The sequence below is a fragment of the Acinonyx jubatus genome, chromosome B2 (genome assembly GCF_027475565.1).
Source record: "Acinonyx jubatus isolate Ajub_Pintada_27869175 chromosome B2, VMU_Ajub_asm_v1.0, whole genome shotgun sequence".
In the NCBI taxonomy this organism is placed as follows: domain Eukaryota; kingdom Metazoa; phylum Chordata; class Mammalia; order Carnivora; family Felidae; genus Acinonyx; species Acinonyx jubatus.
The window spans coordinates 56859625-56877245 of NC_069385.1; the positions used below are offsets into that span (position 1 = coordinate 56859625).

Sequence of the window (17621 nt, forward strand, 5' to 3'; positions counted from 1 at the left end):
AGTTTTAGAAAGTATAATAAAACATAATATTATTCTACATAGATATAATTGACACCAAATTTTTTTGGCCATAAATGGAACTTACTTTTTGATACTTTTTCTCTTTGTCATTAGTTTTTTAAGATGTATTAATGTGTTAAATTGCCACAAAAGGTTGATTACTGGTTTCCTAGAATAACTTGGATTTAGAAGCCCTAGGAAATTGTCAAATGGTTTAATCTCAATTTATATAAATTAGAGTATACAGCAGGATTAGTTTATGGACTAATTTCACTTCACTTAAATTTTTATTTTTAACTTTATACTCCTAAATTTATATAGCTAAATATGAAGCTTGACAATATAAAATGATAGTTGAACCCTGCTTAGAGTAGATTTAAGCCCTTGAAACTTAAAAACATTGTTTGACACTGACATTATAGACTATCTTTGATAGAACTGACTGCATGTTTTACTGAAATTGTAAGCTTGTTAAGGAACAATGTTTGCCTACTTTCAGTCCGCTCTGTCGATACCTTTCAGTCAGCTTCCAAGCTTTTCATCTAGAGAATTACAGGACAGCCATGAAAACTTAATTGAAAGCTTTTACAAAAACATTCGTTGGGTTCAGCCTTGAGGCACAAAGGTAGATAGATTAACATTTTGGACTATATTTTTAGGTTCAGAGTAATTTTATCTATTCTAATATTAGAATTCTCCTTTAATCACTTCTGGGAAATGTGAGCAAATAATAGAAAGTTCTGTTACTGTGATTTTCAAACACAACTGGAAAATAATGAGTTTTACTAGATGTTTACTAGATGTTTTCACACGACTTCAAAGTTTTGATAGGTTTAGGTGGACAGTTTTCTATAGAAAACCTATATAAACCAGTCATTGATTAGTGAGTTGGCCATTTTTTCTTGGTGCGTAAGTTATTTGTACATTGCTGTCAAGTCATGTCATCAGAATTATTTTTAATAAAAGATAAAGATGCTTTTTTGTTGTTGTTTGGTCTTTTAGGTAGTAATAATACCATAACTCAGATTTTTACTTGTAGTTTTAATATTGAATATCTGTTTCTTTTTACTTTGATCAGTGTTGTTTAGAGAGTTGACATTGATAAAGTAGAGCTGCCTTGGATTTCTTGCTTTGTAATTTATCAGTGTATTGGGCACAGGTGGTCTTGGTTAGTCACTGCCTTCAATTAAATGACTTTTGAGATTGACCCAAACATTAGCTTTGCACATTAGTTTTCCACTTAGAATATTGCTGTATCACTTGAAAGGTCATGAAGTCTGTTGAAGATGTGTTGTTTCTTTTCAAGAATTTCTTTAAGCCATATGAAAATCCCCTTTCAGTGCTTTTTTTTTTCAACATTCCTTCCCAGCACTTTCTTATACTGTAAGGAGGAAGGACCCCCCCCCCCCCCCATTGTAGATTATCTAGGAATAGGAGAATTGTTTTGTTTTGTTTTGCTGGGGGGGGGTGTTGGACAGGGAATTTGAAGTTTTGATTATTATTTTTATTATTTTTTAATGTTCTTTTATTTTTGAGAGCAAGTGAGGGAGGGGCAGAGTAAGAGGGAGACAGAGGATCCAAAGTGGGCTCTGCCCTGACAGCAGAGAGTCTGATACAGGGCTCAGACTCACAAGCTGTGAAATCATGACCTGAGCTACAGTTAGACACAACCAACGAGCCACCCAGGAGCCCCTGAAGTTTTGATTATTTTAAAAGCATATTTTGATGATCTGTGTTAGGCACATAAAATGATTTCAGTTCAGTGTCATTCTTAAAATTATGTATTATGTTAAATTGGAAAATGTAGACAACCAGTTATCATTCAAGATATTTATGTTGGTATGCTTTTATATGTCTACATTTTATACTGTAAGCTGCTGAGCTTAATTTTTTTCAAGTAAATGAGAAGCCACAAAATTTTGAAAACAGAAGAACTTAGGACTATTGTAAACCACAGGTCTTTTTTCAACTTCATGGTTTATAGTCACAATACAATAGCACAATGCAGTTTTTACAGAAGTATTTGTATATAGGGGTACAGGTGTGAGGAATTTGCTAAAGCACATTGACTCCAAATCTCTTGTAGAGAATCTTGTTAATTTTTCTGCATATCACTAGTTACTGTCTAGCACAGTACATATTTTATTTGTTTTGTCTCTTGGTCTTCCTTTTCTGCTAGAACATAAGCTTCGTGAGGGCAGAGATTTTTGTTCATTGCTATAACTCCAGCATCTAGAGTCGTCTCTAGTACATAATAGACATTGGATTTTTTTTTTTTTAAAGATGGAATGGACAAGACAAACACAGTACTATTTCAGCCAGTTTTTTCCTGCCATTTTCTTTCCATTTCTGAATGTTTGTCACTTTAAAATTTTGTGCCTTTAAGTGTTGTACATAGTGCTGATTCTTATAAAAGTTCGGGTTTAATTTGTTTCTACTGGTGAAAATCTCTGGTTTTGAGACCTGTTAGGGATTTTAGTGGTTAAATCTAGAATTATTTTCTTCAATTATGTTTTTCTTATGCTTCTGTGTAATTTAAAGTCCTCTAGTAGAGAGCTTTCATGTATTTATTTTAGTTTAATAAACACGCAGAGTTTCCTCCACCTGAGTTTTACTAGTTTCAAAGTTATTTTGCCCTTTGTATACATACAAGTAGTTCTACATAGACTGAAAATATTTTTTAAAAACTGTGATTTAGGTTATCTGTGACTTTCTTGCTCCTCCTCCTCTTCCATTTAACTGGTGATTGAATTCTAAATTATCCTTTCTCCTCCTGTTTCAGAGCTTTTACAAAAAGCAGTCTGTATACAAACCCTTTTTTTTAATCCTAAAGATTAATGACTTTTCAGTCATTTCAGTGCTACGAGGCAGAGGCAGTTTTCATTCTTGACATTCAAATCCTTTTATATACTATTTATCCTTACTCTAAGGGAACTGTTTTTTTCTCCTTGTTTGTCTTCAGGCAACATTCTAGGTACAAGTGGAACTGTTGAAAGCTTTTTAAAAATACATGTTTCTTTTAGTAGGTACATATTTTGATGATAATTTTGTTAGAAAAGCAGAAAGATTTACAAATGGAAAAGAAAATGCTAGAATGAGCTATTTTTACTTTCTTGATCTTTTCTTTTTAAAATTTTTTTTTTCAACGTTTATTTATTTTTGGGACAGAGAGAGACAGAGCATGAACGGGGGAGGGGCAGAGAGAGAGGGAGACACAGAATCGGAAACAGGCTCCAGGCTCTGAGCCATCAGCCCAGAGCCTGACGCAGGCCTCGAACTCCCGGACCGCGAGATCGTGACCTGGCTGAAGTCGGACGCTTAACCGACTGCGCCACCCAGGCGCCCCCTTTCTTGATCTTTTCTTAAGAACAGAAATAATTTTTCATGTCTTCGTCAGATATTTCCTATAAGTGAGGATGTGATAGGAACATATGATAGTTCATATTATAAGTCATGCTTTCTTGCTATGATTTGCCCAGTTTGTCTCATCACATTGTTGAAGAGAACAGTAGAGAGGAATATGTTAGTCTAATGGCTAAATTGTTTTTGTGCTCTTACGTTCTACAGTATAGACACAGAAGTACTGTAAAAAGTATATGATTTAAAATGCATTATTTTAAAATTGAACACAAACAGCTGTCTAGGCACTTAAGTTTGACTCTCAAGTAGTTATTTAGTGGGGAATTGGTAGAATTAATGCAGTTTGTGAAAGTATGCCAGTTAGCCATAATACTATTTAGTGGTTTGAATTCAGAAAAATTAGAATTCCTACTTTTTGGTAGGTAGCATAGTGGTTATGAATACAGGCTTAGGTTTAATCCCTGCATCCCTGTTTATTTGTATGTGGGGTACACATTACTTGACTTCTGTGAGACTCAGTTTTCTACTTTAAAAGTAGAATATCTGTTTCCTCACAGGATGTATTAAATTTATTAGCACAGTTTCCAGGCACATGTTAAGGTTACTTAAAATATTATATGTTTTACATTTTAAACATTTCAAACTGTATAATTTTTGTGAATGTATAATATGTTTTATTAATAATTAATTTCTGCTTCTATCTGGATTGCTTGGTTTTAATTGCATATTAGTATATTTTTCAATAAATTTGCTTTCATCTCTCTTGAGCCTTTTGAATTGTGGCCTGTGTCTAATTGCTGTAACAGTTAATGAACATTATTGTTGTTGTCTATCTCATTCTTCCTTTGGACCATGCAGATGCAGCTTCTAGGTCAAAGCTCAGAAAGGAAAAGTCATGATCAGAAGGCTTAAATAGGCTTTGTCTTATAAAATACTGACCTAAATGCTTATTTTTCTTATATTTGAAAGTTGTGCTTGACTACTTGTCCTTAGTTTAAAGGAATTATATAGCTGATGATAAAGTTTTATGTAACAGTGTTTCTATTCCTCTTGGGATAGAAGTAAATAAAGTAGCAGTACTTGATATCTTTGTTTTAATTTTTATTTTTATTAAATTAAAAAAAATTTTTTAAATGTTTGTTTATTTTTGAGAGAGAGAGTGCTAACAGGGGAGGGACAGAGAGGGAAACACAGAATCCAAAGCAGGTTGCAGGCTCTGAGCTGTTAGCACAGAGCCCAATGCAGGGCTCGAACTCACGAACTGTGTGATCATGACGTGAACTAAAGTCGATTGCTTAACTGACTGAGCCACCCAGGCAACCCTCTTTTTTTTTTTTTTCTTTTTTTAATGTTTATTTATTTTTGAGAGACAGAGAGAGACACAGTGTGAGTGGGGGAGGGCAGAGGGAGAGGGAGAGGGAGACACAGAATCCAAAGCAGGCTCCAGACTCCGAGCAGTCAGCACAGAGCCCAATACAGGGCTGGAACCCATGAGCCCTGAGATCATGACCTGAGCCTAAGTCGGACACTTAACCAACTGAGCCACCAAGGTGCCCCCGTGAGTACTGTTATCTTAAAATATTTTTATCAAAATCTTTGCAGTAAAAATGATAGTCCCTTGAACCACCATTTTTTGTGAAGCCATGATCACCAGGCAGCAATTTTCAACTCTTAGATTTTCCTCTGGTATCTGTTTCCAAACAATATGCTTCTATTGCTCTTTCTCAACTTTTAGGTAACACTGAATCATTTCTTGTCCTGGTTGAGTGAGGATTTAACTCATTTAAATCCTCTTCCCACGCCTTCTTCCCCCATTTCTAAAATTATATTGTACATTTTGGCTAGATAAGACTAGTTGTATATATAGTTAGGTAAATATTGTTTACTGCTGAGTCAAGTAATGAATTGTAATAACATTTTCTATCTAGGGTGACTACTTTTATTAAAGTTAATAATTGGCCTTGGTTAATTTTTCTTTTTATAAATCAGTAATTCTTCCTGTATGCTCCTACAAAATATCTTAGTACTGTTTTCAACAAAGACAAATTCATTAATTATCACTTCCATTTTTTTTTTTTAACTTGGGAATTTCTTAGTCTCTCTTATTTATGTTCAATCCCAAATAGTCTAGATTTCGCATTTTCTACTTTGATGTGTTCCTTCGTTTTAGAGGAGGATATCCTCCAGTAGCTTCTTGGAAAAGGTGCATTGGAGGGAATTTTTTCTCTCAAATCTTACATAGCTCAGCATATTTTTTATTTAAAACCATGTATTTGAGTGGTAGTGTGGTTGGTTATAGGATTCTACATTGGAAGTTATTTACTTTACTTTTTTGAAGGCATTTCATGTTTTAAATTCCAGTGTTGCGGTTGAGAAGTTTAGCGCTAATGTGATTTCTGTTTATCTCTGGAATTGTACATCCCTAGTATTCTGCAATTTCACTTTGATGTACCTTGTTGAAAGTCTTAATTTATTATGTCAGACGCTTGGTGTGCCTTTTCAGTCTGGCACTGCAGGTCTTTCAGTTCTGGAAAGTTTTCGATATTATTTCTTGATTACTTCCTTTCGGTTCCTCATTGTCTTTATTCTGGATTTTCACAGTGTCTCCCTGGATTGATCTACCAATTTCCCGTTCTTCCCATTTTCTTTGTCTTTTTGTTTTACTTTCTTTCTTGTAGAGTTTTTCAACATTGTCTTTCTAAACTTCTCTTGAATTCATAGGGCGCCTGGCTGGCTCTGTCAGAGGAGCCTGTAACTCTTGATCTCGAGGGTGGGGCGGGGGAGGGGTTGTGAATTTGAGCCCCACAGTGAGTGTAGAGATTACTTAAATAAATAAATAACAATACACTTTAAAAAAACTGTTTAACTTCTATTGAATTTTTGCTTCTTCCATCATATTTTTGATTTCTTATTCTCTGAATATTTTTTTTCAGCATCTTGTTTTATCCTATGGATATAATATCCTTTCTGTTTGAGGGTAATATCTTATCTGATTTTTATTTTTTCTTTGTTTCCCTATATTATCTTTATGTTTTTTACTTCCTATTTCTGTTTGTTTTAATTTTTGTTTTTCAAGCTAGAGACCTACTTTTAGTTAGCCATCAGGTTAATTGTCTCTTAAATATTGTCTATCCATTTGTGTATAGCGGTGAGGCAGTAAAATATTGGCTGGAAGCATTGTATACATGGGCTGGGTTTTGTTGGCTGGCCTCATGGTATGCTATGGTTTCTCAGTTTTGCCGCTATTGTTATTTGGGGCCTGAACTTTCTTTGTTATGGAGGCTGTCTGTAGATTTAGGACGTCTAGACATATCCCTGACCTCTACCTACGAGCTGCCATTTGTACTCTTTCTTCTCCAGTCATTAAAAAAAAAAAAAAAAAAAAAAGTCTCTCAGCATTTCTGAATGTTCCCTAGGGGACAACTGAGATATTTCATAGACACTCTGTAATTCCTTATTTGTAGTGGTGCCAGTCTTTAGAGAGGAAACTTAGAATCTCTGCCCTTTGAGGTTTTAAGCCTGGTTACTGGATTTTTGGGAGCCTACTGGAATATGGGAGTTGGAGGTTTTCACTGAATTGTTTTCATCATGGCTCCTTATCTCTGCTTTACCTGTATATCCTGCCTGCAGTCTAGAGCCTCCCATTTTACTTTGCCCAGAGAATAAACCTTCCTACTTTGAGATAGTACAGGGAGGGATAGTGTCTAACTCTACGGCATGGGGAGGAAAGGTCCTGGGGTAAAGTTCAACTGTTTTTTATTATTACTATTTTTTAAAGTTTATTTATTTTGAGAAAGAGAAAGAACATGAATGGAGGAGGGGTGGGGGGGGGGAGAGAGAGAGAGAGAGAGAGAGAGAGAGAGAGAGAGAAAGAAAGAATCCCAAGCAGGCTGTGTGCTGTCAGCTTGGAGCCCATTGTGGGGCTTCAACTCACAACCTATGAAATTATAACCTGAGCCAAAACCCAGTTGGATGCCTAACCCACTGAGCCACCCAGGCACCCCACCAATTATTTTCTTTTATAGGCTTTCAACTGCTCTTCCTATTTAGAACTTTTTGTAACTATCCCCATCATCCAAGGTACTTGGTACTTCCAATTCCTGTATTTTCTGTGTTCTATAGTGAGAATTTGGTGGTTTGTTGAAATCCACATTTGTAGGCACTTCGACTTCAGCTGTCTTTGATCTGCTAAATCAGCTACTTTTCCTCCACTTGCTTGTCATTTTCCCAGAACTTACGGACTTATCTAGTATGCTGTTGTGTTCTTTCCTGTTCTTCCTTGTGGGTTTATAGTCTTATTATTTTGCTGACCTTGTGCTAGGTTTTAGAGCAGCAAAAATGAACATGTGTGTTCAATCCAGAAGTAATACTAAACAGTGTAATTCCAAAAACTTTTGGATTTTTACATGTTTTCTTCCTTTTTGCAGGAGAAACTCAAATGAGGATTAAAGGAATAAACCAGAAGAAATTCTTTTTTTTTTTTAAGGGTTTCAGGCGAGCCTCATTCTCTCTCTAATTACTGATATGTATTTTTAAGATTTTATATTAACTTGATTTTCTTAGTTTGACTCAGATGATTGCAGAAGTAGAGCTTAGGAGACAGAGTATGGATGAATGAGACTATCAAAGAAACTGAGTCAGTATTGGTTACTGTTAATAGCAAAAGGACTTTGTAGTTTTTTAACATTTTGTACTTTAATATTTATGTTTAATAACTATGTTTGATTTTAAGAAAGGTATAGCTTTGGTACTTATTTTTGGCTTTTAGAGGCAAGAAATTGTGTAGTTTTTTTTTTTTAAGTTTATTTATTTATTTTAGAGAGCGACAGAGTGAGTGAGGGAGGGGCAGAGAGCAAGGGAGACAGAAAATCTCAAGCAGGCTCTGCACCGCCAGCACGGAGCCTGATGTGGGTTTGAACTCACAAAACTGTGAGATCATGACCTGAACCGAAATCAAGAGTCAGATGCTTAATCGGCTGAGCCACCCAGGCACCCCAAGAAATTCTGATGTTTGATTTCAAATATCTAGAGCAGTGCTGTCCAATTTGCTAGCCATATGTGGCTATTTAAACTTGTTAATTATAGTAAAATAAAATTTCAGTTTCTCAGTTGTTGTAGCCATTTTTCAAGTCCTTGATAACTCCATGTGTCAGTGATTTTCTAGAGCCTTCCCAGGTTAACACAAGTTATGTTACATTATAATTCCACATATATTGTTTAGTGTCTGAGAGTCTCAGGAGAGCTAACCAAAAAGTAGAAGCTGTTCAGCCATCGTAATTGTCATGTTCCTACTTGTTCTGCTTTAAAATTTCACGTTGGGGCAAGAGAATTCCGTATATCTATTTAAACTGTGATAATTGTGTCTTTCTCTGTATTTACTTTTAATTGTTCTTTTCCCCCTCAGACAGTGCAGTGCTTGCTAGACAGTGGTGCTGATATTAACAGGCCAAATGTATCTGGAGCCACTCCATTGTACTTCGCCTGCAGGTATGATATTTTATATTTTCAGATGCTTGCATTAAAGAATGTTGTGTATCTGTTATGTTTCCAAACACAGGCATTTCTGTACACTTTCTAAACCTCTCCTGTTTTCCCACAAATACTGCACTCCCTTAACTGTGTAAGGAAAAGTTTTTCTATTGTATTGCCAGTGTTTTTATATGTTATAGGTGGGAGCTTTTGATTTACTTGATTATTTAAATTTTAAACTAATTACTTAGTAGGTAATGAAAAAAGACATGTTTAAAATCCAGTGATTTCCAAAGTTTGCCTTATTAAGTACTAGGTCAGTTCCAAAGGCATAAGCTATTAAAGTATGTCTTGGACCAGAGCCGTGTCTTTGTTTTCTGTGGATTTGTAACTTTTGCAAATATATTTTTTTAAATGTTTTTAGTGTTTATTTTTGAGAGAGAAAGACAGAGGCAGAATGTGAGCAGGGAAAGGGCAGAGAGAGAAGGAGACACAGAATCTGAAGCAGGCTCCAGGCTCTGAGCTGTCAGCACAGAGCCCGATGTGGGGCTTGAACTCACGGACTGTGAGATCATGACCTGAGCTGAAGTTGGACACTTAACTGACTGAGCCACCCAGATGCCCCTTGGATTTGTAACTTTTAAAAAAATCTTTGAATTTGTCTTGTTAGGTATTAAGTTATGCATTAAGTTATTTTTGCACTTCTGTCTTGGTTCATTTTCTTGGAACATACATTTTGATTGTTGGTTCATTCATGTAATGAGAAAACATTGACTTAACCACTCACTGTGTGCCATATATTATAGGCATTAGTGATACAGTAATAAACCTCAGTGCTTAAGGAGCTAACAATATAAAAGTTATACATATATTCCACTCCATAACCCCCCCCACATATATACATAATGTTATGTAAATGTAGTTTACAATTAGAAGCAGTTTACAGTATGCTAGTATTTCTTGTCTTTGGTTTGGATTATATGAATTGCGTTACTTATTTAGGCTCTTAAATTCAGATATAAAGGTCTCCAGAAGGTTCCTCTTGTGTTATCCTTCTTTCTGTTGTATATCATTTCATTGGAGGTTTATTTTAGACTAAAATACCTGCTTTTGTTCTTGTTTAGCTTCTCTTTGGGGTCTCTAATGTTACTGTGATTACACTGGTTCAAATCATCATTGAACAACCTTGAATTAGAATACAAGGACTTTGGGATCTCTAGACTTTTATATCTTGTCTGAATCCAGCCATTTTCTTACATTATACTTATGATTTGGTTGCTTGGCTAGGAAGCCAATTCCTTTTGTAGTGTCCTGAATTTATGAATAATGTCATTGTTTGGCTTCCTGAAATCATATCCTATCTTCAGGAGTTATCTCTAGATCAGTTCTTTCTTTGAAGCTTCAGATTTGAATGGCTACCTGCCTGATTTACATCATCGCTTGCAAGTCTTGTAGAATCTCAGATGTCAGAATGTCCAAACTAGAGCCTTAGATTTTCCTTTTCAAACCTTTCATCCACCTTTTCTCATCTCAGTTATTGGAACCCTTATCCTTCTAGTTGTTTAAACCAGAAACTAGATGGTGATTTTGTATTTCTGTCTGTCTCTCTCTCACCCTCAACTTGGAATTTATTACGAAGTTCTATAAATTTCACCTTCAGAATATATTCTGAATCACTTAACTTCTCTCCAGCTCACAGAAGTGACCTTAGTTAATGTTGTTACCTCTCATCTAGAGCCCTGTAGCCGTCTCTTAACTGGTCTCCCTTTCTCTATTGTTTCCCTCCCACCTGTCCTTTTCTCAGCAGCCAAAATGATGTTTTAAGAAAATGAATTGACTTTTGTCATTCTGTGTTTAAACCCTGTATTAAAACTTTTTCAGTGCCTCTGTTGCATACTCTGCCTTTGCCTACGAGACCTGCATGGTCTGACCAATGTGCTTTTGCCACATTGGTTCTCTTTGAGTTTACCAAATGCAAGGGACTCTTTCTAGCAAGCTTTTCTGCATGCTGTTTGTTTTACCTCAAATGCTCTTCTCTAGGCTTCTTATGTGGCTGACTCTTTATGTCACAGCTTAACTGTTGCATTTTAGGAAGGCAATTCCTGACCAGTCTAAGTAGGCCTCTCCCCAAATTTTCTTTCACAGCATCACAATCCTTTCTTTTATACCACTTTGTATTTTGTAATTATTTATTTACTTTGTTTATGGCATGTCTCTCCTACTGGACTGGAAGCTCAATGAAAGTGAGAATTTTATTTTATTCACTGCTTTATATTCAATGAGTAGTACAGTGTTTTGCATTTAGATGCTTAGTAAGTGTTTTTTGAATGAATGATTTGCTGTAATTACATGTTTGAAAAATATATAAATAATGCCCTGTATAATAGTTAAATATAGGTATATTAGGGTTGTATAGAGCTTCGATATTCTTATAGTTAGTCTGAACTTAAAAGTATGGTAAAAGAATATTTTAGAAGTACTTTCTGTTAGTATTATATGCCCATCATTAACTTTTAATCTAGCAAATACTGGATCTCTTTGAACAGAGATAGTTAAGCAAGTCTGATTGAAATTGAAACTAGAAAATAAATTTATCATTGTAGCAGGATGATAGATACGGAACATGGTTCATTTGCAGGCAGACTTTTAATTCTATTTGTGATATCTAGATATAGGTATACATTCAACGTATTATTCCCAGTGTATTGTCTGTGATTAAATGAAAAGGGAAAGGAATGTGGGGGAATAGAACAAGTTGGCCCTATAGACAAATTGTAGATCTTTAAAAAGCTAAACTTAAATTAAATTTTTATTGGTTGAGAGGTATTACTAGATATATCATCATATGTCTTATTTAAGAATCAACTACTGAAAGAATTTTTTTTGTTTTGAATTAAATTCAAAAGATATTGAGATATATAGTAGAAAGAGCCTTGGGAGGCAGGTTGCAAATCTCAGCCCCAAAGCTATGCAACTTTCATGAAATTTCTTGACCTCTGAAACTTCTGTTTCTTTGTGAAATAGAAATGCTGCTATCTGGCTTGTGGGACTGTAATGAGAATTAAATGAGATGGCTTATGTAAAGCATCCAGGAGAGGATTTTGCACTTAGGTATGATTCTGAACATAGATTTGTAGCTACTGCCAAGCATCTCCTTTCAGTTAGTGGAATTCACAGTCAAAGCCATATAAAACAGCCCAAAAACTCAAAATTGTAAATTTTTAGAAAAGAAAAGGACCATTGGAAAATGTAGTCTCTTTGTTTTATTAGCAGTTCCAAAAAATACTGCAGTATATGTACTAGATGCACTTTAGCCAAGTTTTCTGATCATATTGCTTGAAAAGAGCCTAAATTAGGAGACTCAAAGTGCTTAAAAAATCAGTTCGAAGTGCTTTAGAAGTACTACACCATTCTTATTAAATCTTTGCCAACTTCCTGGTTTCCAGAAAATGCATTGGCATTTCCTTGAAGGGAGAATGATCTCAATCAATATTAAAAAAGCGGTTGAGGGGCGCCCGGATGGCTCAGTCAGTTAAGCGTCCAACTTGGGCTCAGGTCTTGCCCTTGCAATTCCTGAGTTCCATCCAGCGCTGCATCTGGCTCTGTGCTGACAGCTCAGAGCCTGGAGCCTGCTTTGGATTCTGTCTGTCTGACTCTCTCACTCTCTCTCTCTCTCTCTCTCTCTCCCTCTCCCTCTCCCTCTCCCTCTCCCCCTCCCCAACTTGTGCTCTGTCTTTCTCTGGCTCTCAAAAACAAACATTAAAAAAAAAGTAGTAGAATGGCAAAGAAAAATTATTCATTGGGCCAAGTTTTGCAGTTATTTGAACTGAAAAATCTTTTATGCAATACTCTGAGCAGTCTGTTATAGGTTAATCTTAATGTCTTATAATATTACAGGTGAGGCACTTGATATCCTAATTGGGTTATGCAGATTTTGTATATTACTTAGCTCATGTTTTTTTCTTTTAATTTATTTTTGAAATGAAACGTCACTTGATCGTGGGTGAGATTTTAATGTGGTTTTAGAAAGAACTCTAGTTTTGTAAAAATGTCGTAATGGTACTTTTTTCCTTCATGCTAATTATCCATTTTGCTATATATGGTAAGTAACTGATCATTTGGAGACTTTTTATTTTAAAAAAAAAATTTTTTTTTTTAACGTTTATTTATTTTGAGACAGAGAGAGACAGAGCATGAACGGGGGAGGGGCAGAGAGAGAGGGAGACACAGAATCGGAAGCAGGCTCCAGGCTCTGAGCCATCAGCCCAGAGCCCGATGCGGGGCTCGAACTCACGGACCGTGAGATCGTGACCTGAGCTGAAGTCGGATGCTTAACCGACTGAGCCACCCAGGCGCCCCCGGAGACTTTTTAAAAACCACGTATATTCAACCGTGTTCCATTTGTAGATGGTGATCTCTTCTGTTCATAGTGTGTGATCTCCATCGTATTTTTCTCATAACATAAATCCCCTTGCACCTTATACATTATTCTCTCGAGTATTGAATTGTTTACTCTTTGAGGTAAAACTCTATGTTTATTCATCTTGGTGGAATAGTATGATATAGATGAAGGATTTGGAATCAAACTGATCTTGATTCAGATTCTCCTCTGTTATGTCATTGTTGATCTTGAGCAACTTAATGGTTTTCTCAACTGAAAAATAGAATGAATACTTATTTTATAACAATGTCAAGATTAAGTCAGACTTTGTACAAAGAACTGAGCATCATGCTTGTCACCTAGTAGATCCTAAATCAGTTATGATTCTGGTCTTTTTTATGTTATTTTCTATAATAAACTACCTTATTTAATGCTTATTTGTCAAATGAATGGTACTTGAAGTTAAAAACTATAATATAATTCAACAAATGTATTGAGTGCATGTTATAAGCCAACTATCATGCTCTGTGTTATGGAACAAATATGTTGTCAAGTTAACAGTTTAATTGGAAAGATTGGATATGTGGATATTAAATATCTGTAGAAGAAATGTCAAGTTGAACAGATCAGCTTTGCACATCTGAGTTTCTCGGAAACAAGGGTTTTAGCAAAGATATCACTGTCTTCCCTAAATAAGTTAAGCTCAAGTTAGTTTCTTTTCACTTAGCTTTCCTTTTTAGGTATTATAAAGAATACAACAGTATTAATTGTAAAGTATTTGATATTAGCTATAGTATTTCTGTGTTGACCAGCACTCCCAGCTCAATGACAAATGATGCTTGATGAAGACTTTTCTTGGTGTACAATAGTATAACTACTTTTGCCTTTGGAGAGATTGCAGATTTACTTGGTTTCTTGGTTTTCTGGTATAAATTAGATACTGCTCTTAGGTCAGTTTTGGCCTCTTGATACTTGCATTAAGCAAGATAATCAGTATTACAATAGAGTATCAAGAGAGTGGTATACCTATAATGTCTACTATTAGATTCATATTAGGAATCTGTTAAATTTTTAAGATTTAAAATTTAAATATTTTTAGTTGTTTAATTCCATTTGGTTATAAATAATGCAGTGTCATTCTGTGAAAAAGAGTGAGTAGGCTTTTTTTTTTTTAAACTTTCTGAGGAGGCTGTGTGTCCTTTCTCTTTGGGAAATGACATACCTTTATAAGTATAATGGTACTGTAGAAAGAGGACTGGTATAGACGACCAGGGATCTAAGTTCTAGTTTCACCTATGGTTGAGTTAATAGTTCTTACCATCTACAAAATAAAAATCTTTGATCAGATACTCTTCCAAACTATATGAGTTCCTTGGGAATTTCTTAAAATTAGCTTTAAACTTTAGTGTCCCTGGATTGTAAATTTATTTTTTTATTGCCTAGTATCTAGGATCAGATTAGTTCTTTGAATAATGAGACTTAGAATCTAGTGGTTGCTGTCCCCAAAGTAGCTTCCTCCTAGCTGAAAGACTTGTGGTTACTGATTTTACTCCTACTAGAAAAGAGAACAATTAGAGAGAATGAGCATGTGGATAAGAGCACTGTTCATTTTAGGTCAAATTGAATAGCTGTCAACAAAAGCCAAACTGAGTGGGTTGATAAATGAAGGTTGAGAACTAGATAGTATTTTTCGCTAATTAATCCCTACCACCACCACACCCCTCCCCCATTCTCTTATGTTGATATTTGTATTTTTGCCTTACTTCTTCCAATTTTATTTTATTTTTATTTTATTTTTTACAAAGTATTAAAGTGCTATAGAATGACTTGTTTTGAATATTGAAGGTTTTTTGGAGGTAAGAAGTCTAGAAACTTAGAGGGTGTGGTAGGAAGAAGGTTAGAGTTGCAAAGGGAATTGTTTGGAAGAAAAGCAGCATAAGCCTGAGTAGGAGCTGTTTATCCCAGAATATTATGATTTATTGTAGATAATGTGTCCTAAGTTCAATTCTAAGATTTAATAGATCAGTTTCTTACCTATATAGTAAAAGTATGTTTTAACATTGGGAGAAGTTTTCCAGGTTGTTGAGGATGTAATTCAGATCATCCTCTCCATTAAAAAAAATTTTTTTTAATGTTTATTTATTATTTTTGAGAGAGAGAGGGAAAGAGTGTGAGCAGGGGTGGGGGAGAGAGAGAGAGACACACACACACACACACACACACACACACACACACACACACACACACAGAATTCGAAGCAGGCTCCATACTGTTTTCCAGTGTGGCTGCACAAGTTTGCATTCCTACCAGCAGTGCAAAAGAGATCCTCTTTCTCCTCCTCCTCACCAACATCTGTTGTTGGCTGAGTTGTTGTTAGCCATTCTGACAGGTGTGAGGTGGTACCTCATTGTGGTTTTGATTTGTATTTCCCTGATGATGAGTGATGTTGAACATCTTTTCATGAGTCAGTTGGCCATCTGGATGTCTTCTTTGGAGAAGTGTGTATTCATGTCTTTTGCCCATTTCTTCACTGGATTATTTGCTTTTTGGGTGTTGAGTTTCATAAGTTCTTGATAGATTTTGGATGCTAACTCTTTATCAGATATGTCGTTTGCAAATATCTTCTCCCGTTCTGTCAGTTGCCTTTTAGTTTTGCTGATTGTTTCCTTCACTGTGCAGAAGCTTTTTATTTTGATGTGGTCCCAATAGATCATTTTTGCTTTTGTTTCCCTTGCCTCCAGAGATGTATTGAGTAAGAAGTTGCTGCGGCCAAGGTCGAAGAGGTTTTGCCTGCTTTCTCCTGGAGGATTTTGATGGCTTCCTGTCTTACATTTAGGTCTTTCATCCATTTTGAGTTTATTTTTGTGTATGGTGTAAGAAAGTGGTGCAGGTTCATTTTTCTGCATGTCGCTGTCCAGTTTTCCTAGCACCATTTGCTGAAGAGACTGTCTTTATTCCATTGGATATTCTTTCCTGCTTTGTCAAAGATTAGTTGGCCATATGTTTGTAGGTCCACTTCTGGGTTCTCTGTTCTGTCCCATTGATCTGAGTGTCTGTTTTTATGCCAGTACCATACTTTCTTGATGATTACAGCCTTGTAGTATAGCTTGAAGTCTGAATTGTGATGCCTCCAGCTTTGGTTTTCTTTTTCAAGATTGCTTTGGCTATTCGGGGTCTTTTCTGGTTCCATACAAACTTGAGGATTGTTCTAGCTCTGTGAAGAATGCTGGTGTTATTTTGATAGGTATTGCATTGAATATGGAGATTGCTTTGGGTAGTATTGACATTTTAACAATATTTGTTCTTCCTATCTAGGAGCATGGAATATTTTTCTGTTTTTTTTTTTTTTTATCTTCTTCAATTTCTTTCATAAGCTTTTTATAGTTTTCAGTGTATAGCCAAACTATGGAAAGAGCCCATATCCATTCAGTGGATGAATGGATAAAGAAGATGTGGTACACACACACACACACACACACACACACACACACACACACACACACACACACACACACACACACACACACAATGGAGTATTACTCGGCAATCAAAAAGAATGAAATCTTGCCATTTGCAACTATGTGGATGGAACTAGAGGGTATTATGCTAAGCAAAATTAGTCAGAGAAAGACAAGTATCATATGATTTCACTCATATGAGTACTTTAAGATACAAAACAGATGAACATAAGGGAAGGGAAGCAAAAATAATACAAAAACAGGGAGGGGGACAAAACATAAGAGACTCTTAAATATAGAAAACAAACAGGGTTGCTGGAAGGGTTGTGGGAGGGAGAATGGGCTAAGTGGGTGAAGGGCATTAAGGCATCTACTTCTGAAATCATTGTTGCACTATATGCTAACTAACTTGGATGTAAATTAAAAAATAAATAGTTTAAAAAAAATTATTAGTCTTCAGAGCTCCTGGGTGGCTCAGTCGGTTAAGCAACTCTTGGTTTCTGCTCAGGCTTCATGGGTTTGAGCCCTGCATTGGGTTCTGTGCTGACAGCATGGAGACTACTTGGGATTCTCTCTCTCCCCACCCATTCTCTCCCTCTCCCCCACTTGCGCTGTCTTTGTCTCTCTCAAAATAAATAAAGTTAAAAAAAATTCTAACCCCCCAAAACCTTGTTAACCCTCTGTTGATTCATATTAACTCTTTATAATTCATAGAAAAAGACTAAATTAAAAAGATTACTTTTTTAACATGGCTTTTTCTATACAGTCACGGTCAGAGAGACACAGCACAGATTCTGCTGTTACGAGGAGCCAAATATCTGTCAGATAAAAATGGAGTAACGCCTCTGGATTTATGTGTACAGGTATGCTGTTAGTGTATATTCTTAGCCTTTTATTTTATAATAGGAATTGAGGTTGGTAAAACCACTTTCCTGAAATGAGAAAGATTTTTA

The 17621-nt window shown here is 35.6% G+C and overlaps 1 protein-coding gene across 8 annotated transcripts in view; it reads left to right on the forward strand.

Annotated features, from left to right (window-relative positions):
• The window catches only part of HACE1 (HECT domain and ankyrin repeat containing E3 ubiquitin protein ligase 1), a 121045-nt gene that overhangs the window by 28789 nt on the left and 74635 nt on the right, over window positions 1-17621 (forward strand). For 7 of the 8 annotated variants that reach the window (XR_003419456.2, XM_027057183.2, XM_027057186.2 and 4 more), the window contains 2 exons: window positions 8765-8847; window positions 17435-17531. Coding sequence is in view for 7 of the 8 variants with exons in the window: in XM_027057183.2 (XP_026912984.1) it covers window positions 8765-8847; window positions 17435-17531 (180 nt within the window). In the remaining variant the exon portion in view is untranslated. The remainder of the gene's footprint in view (window positions 1-8764; window positions 8848-17434; window positions 17532-17621) is intronic. The other variant, XM_027057187.2, reaches the window with a different exon arrangement.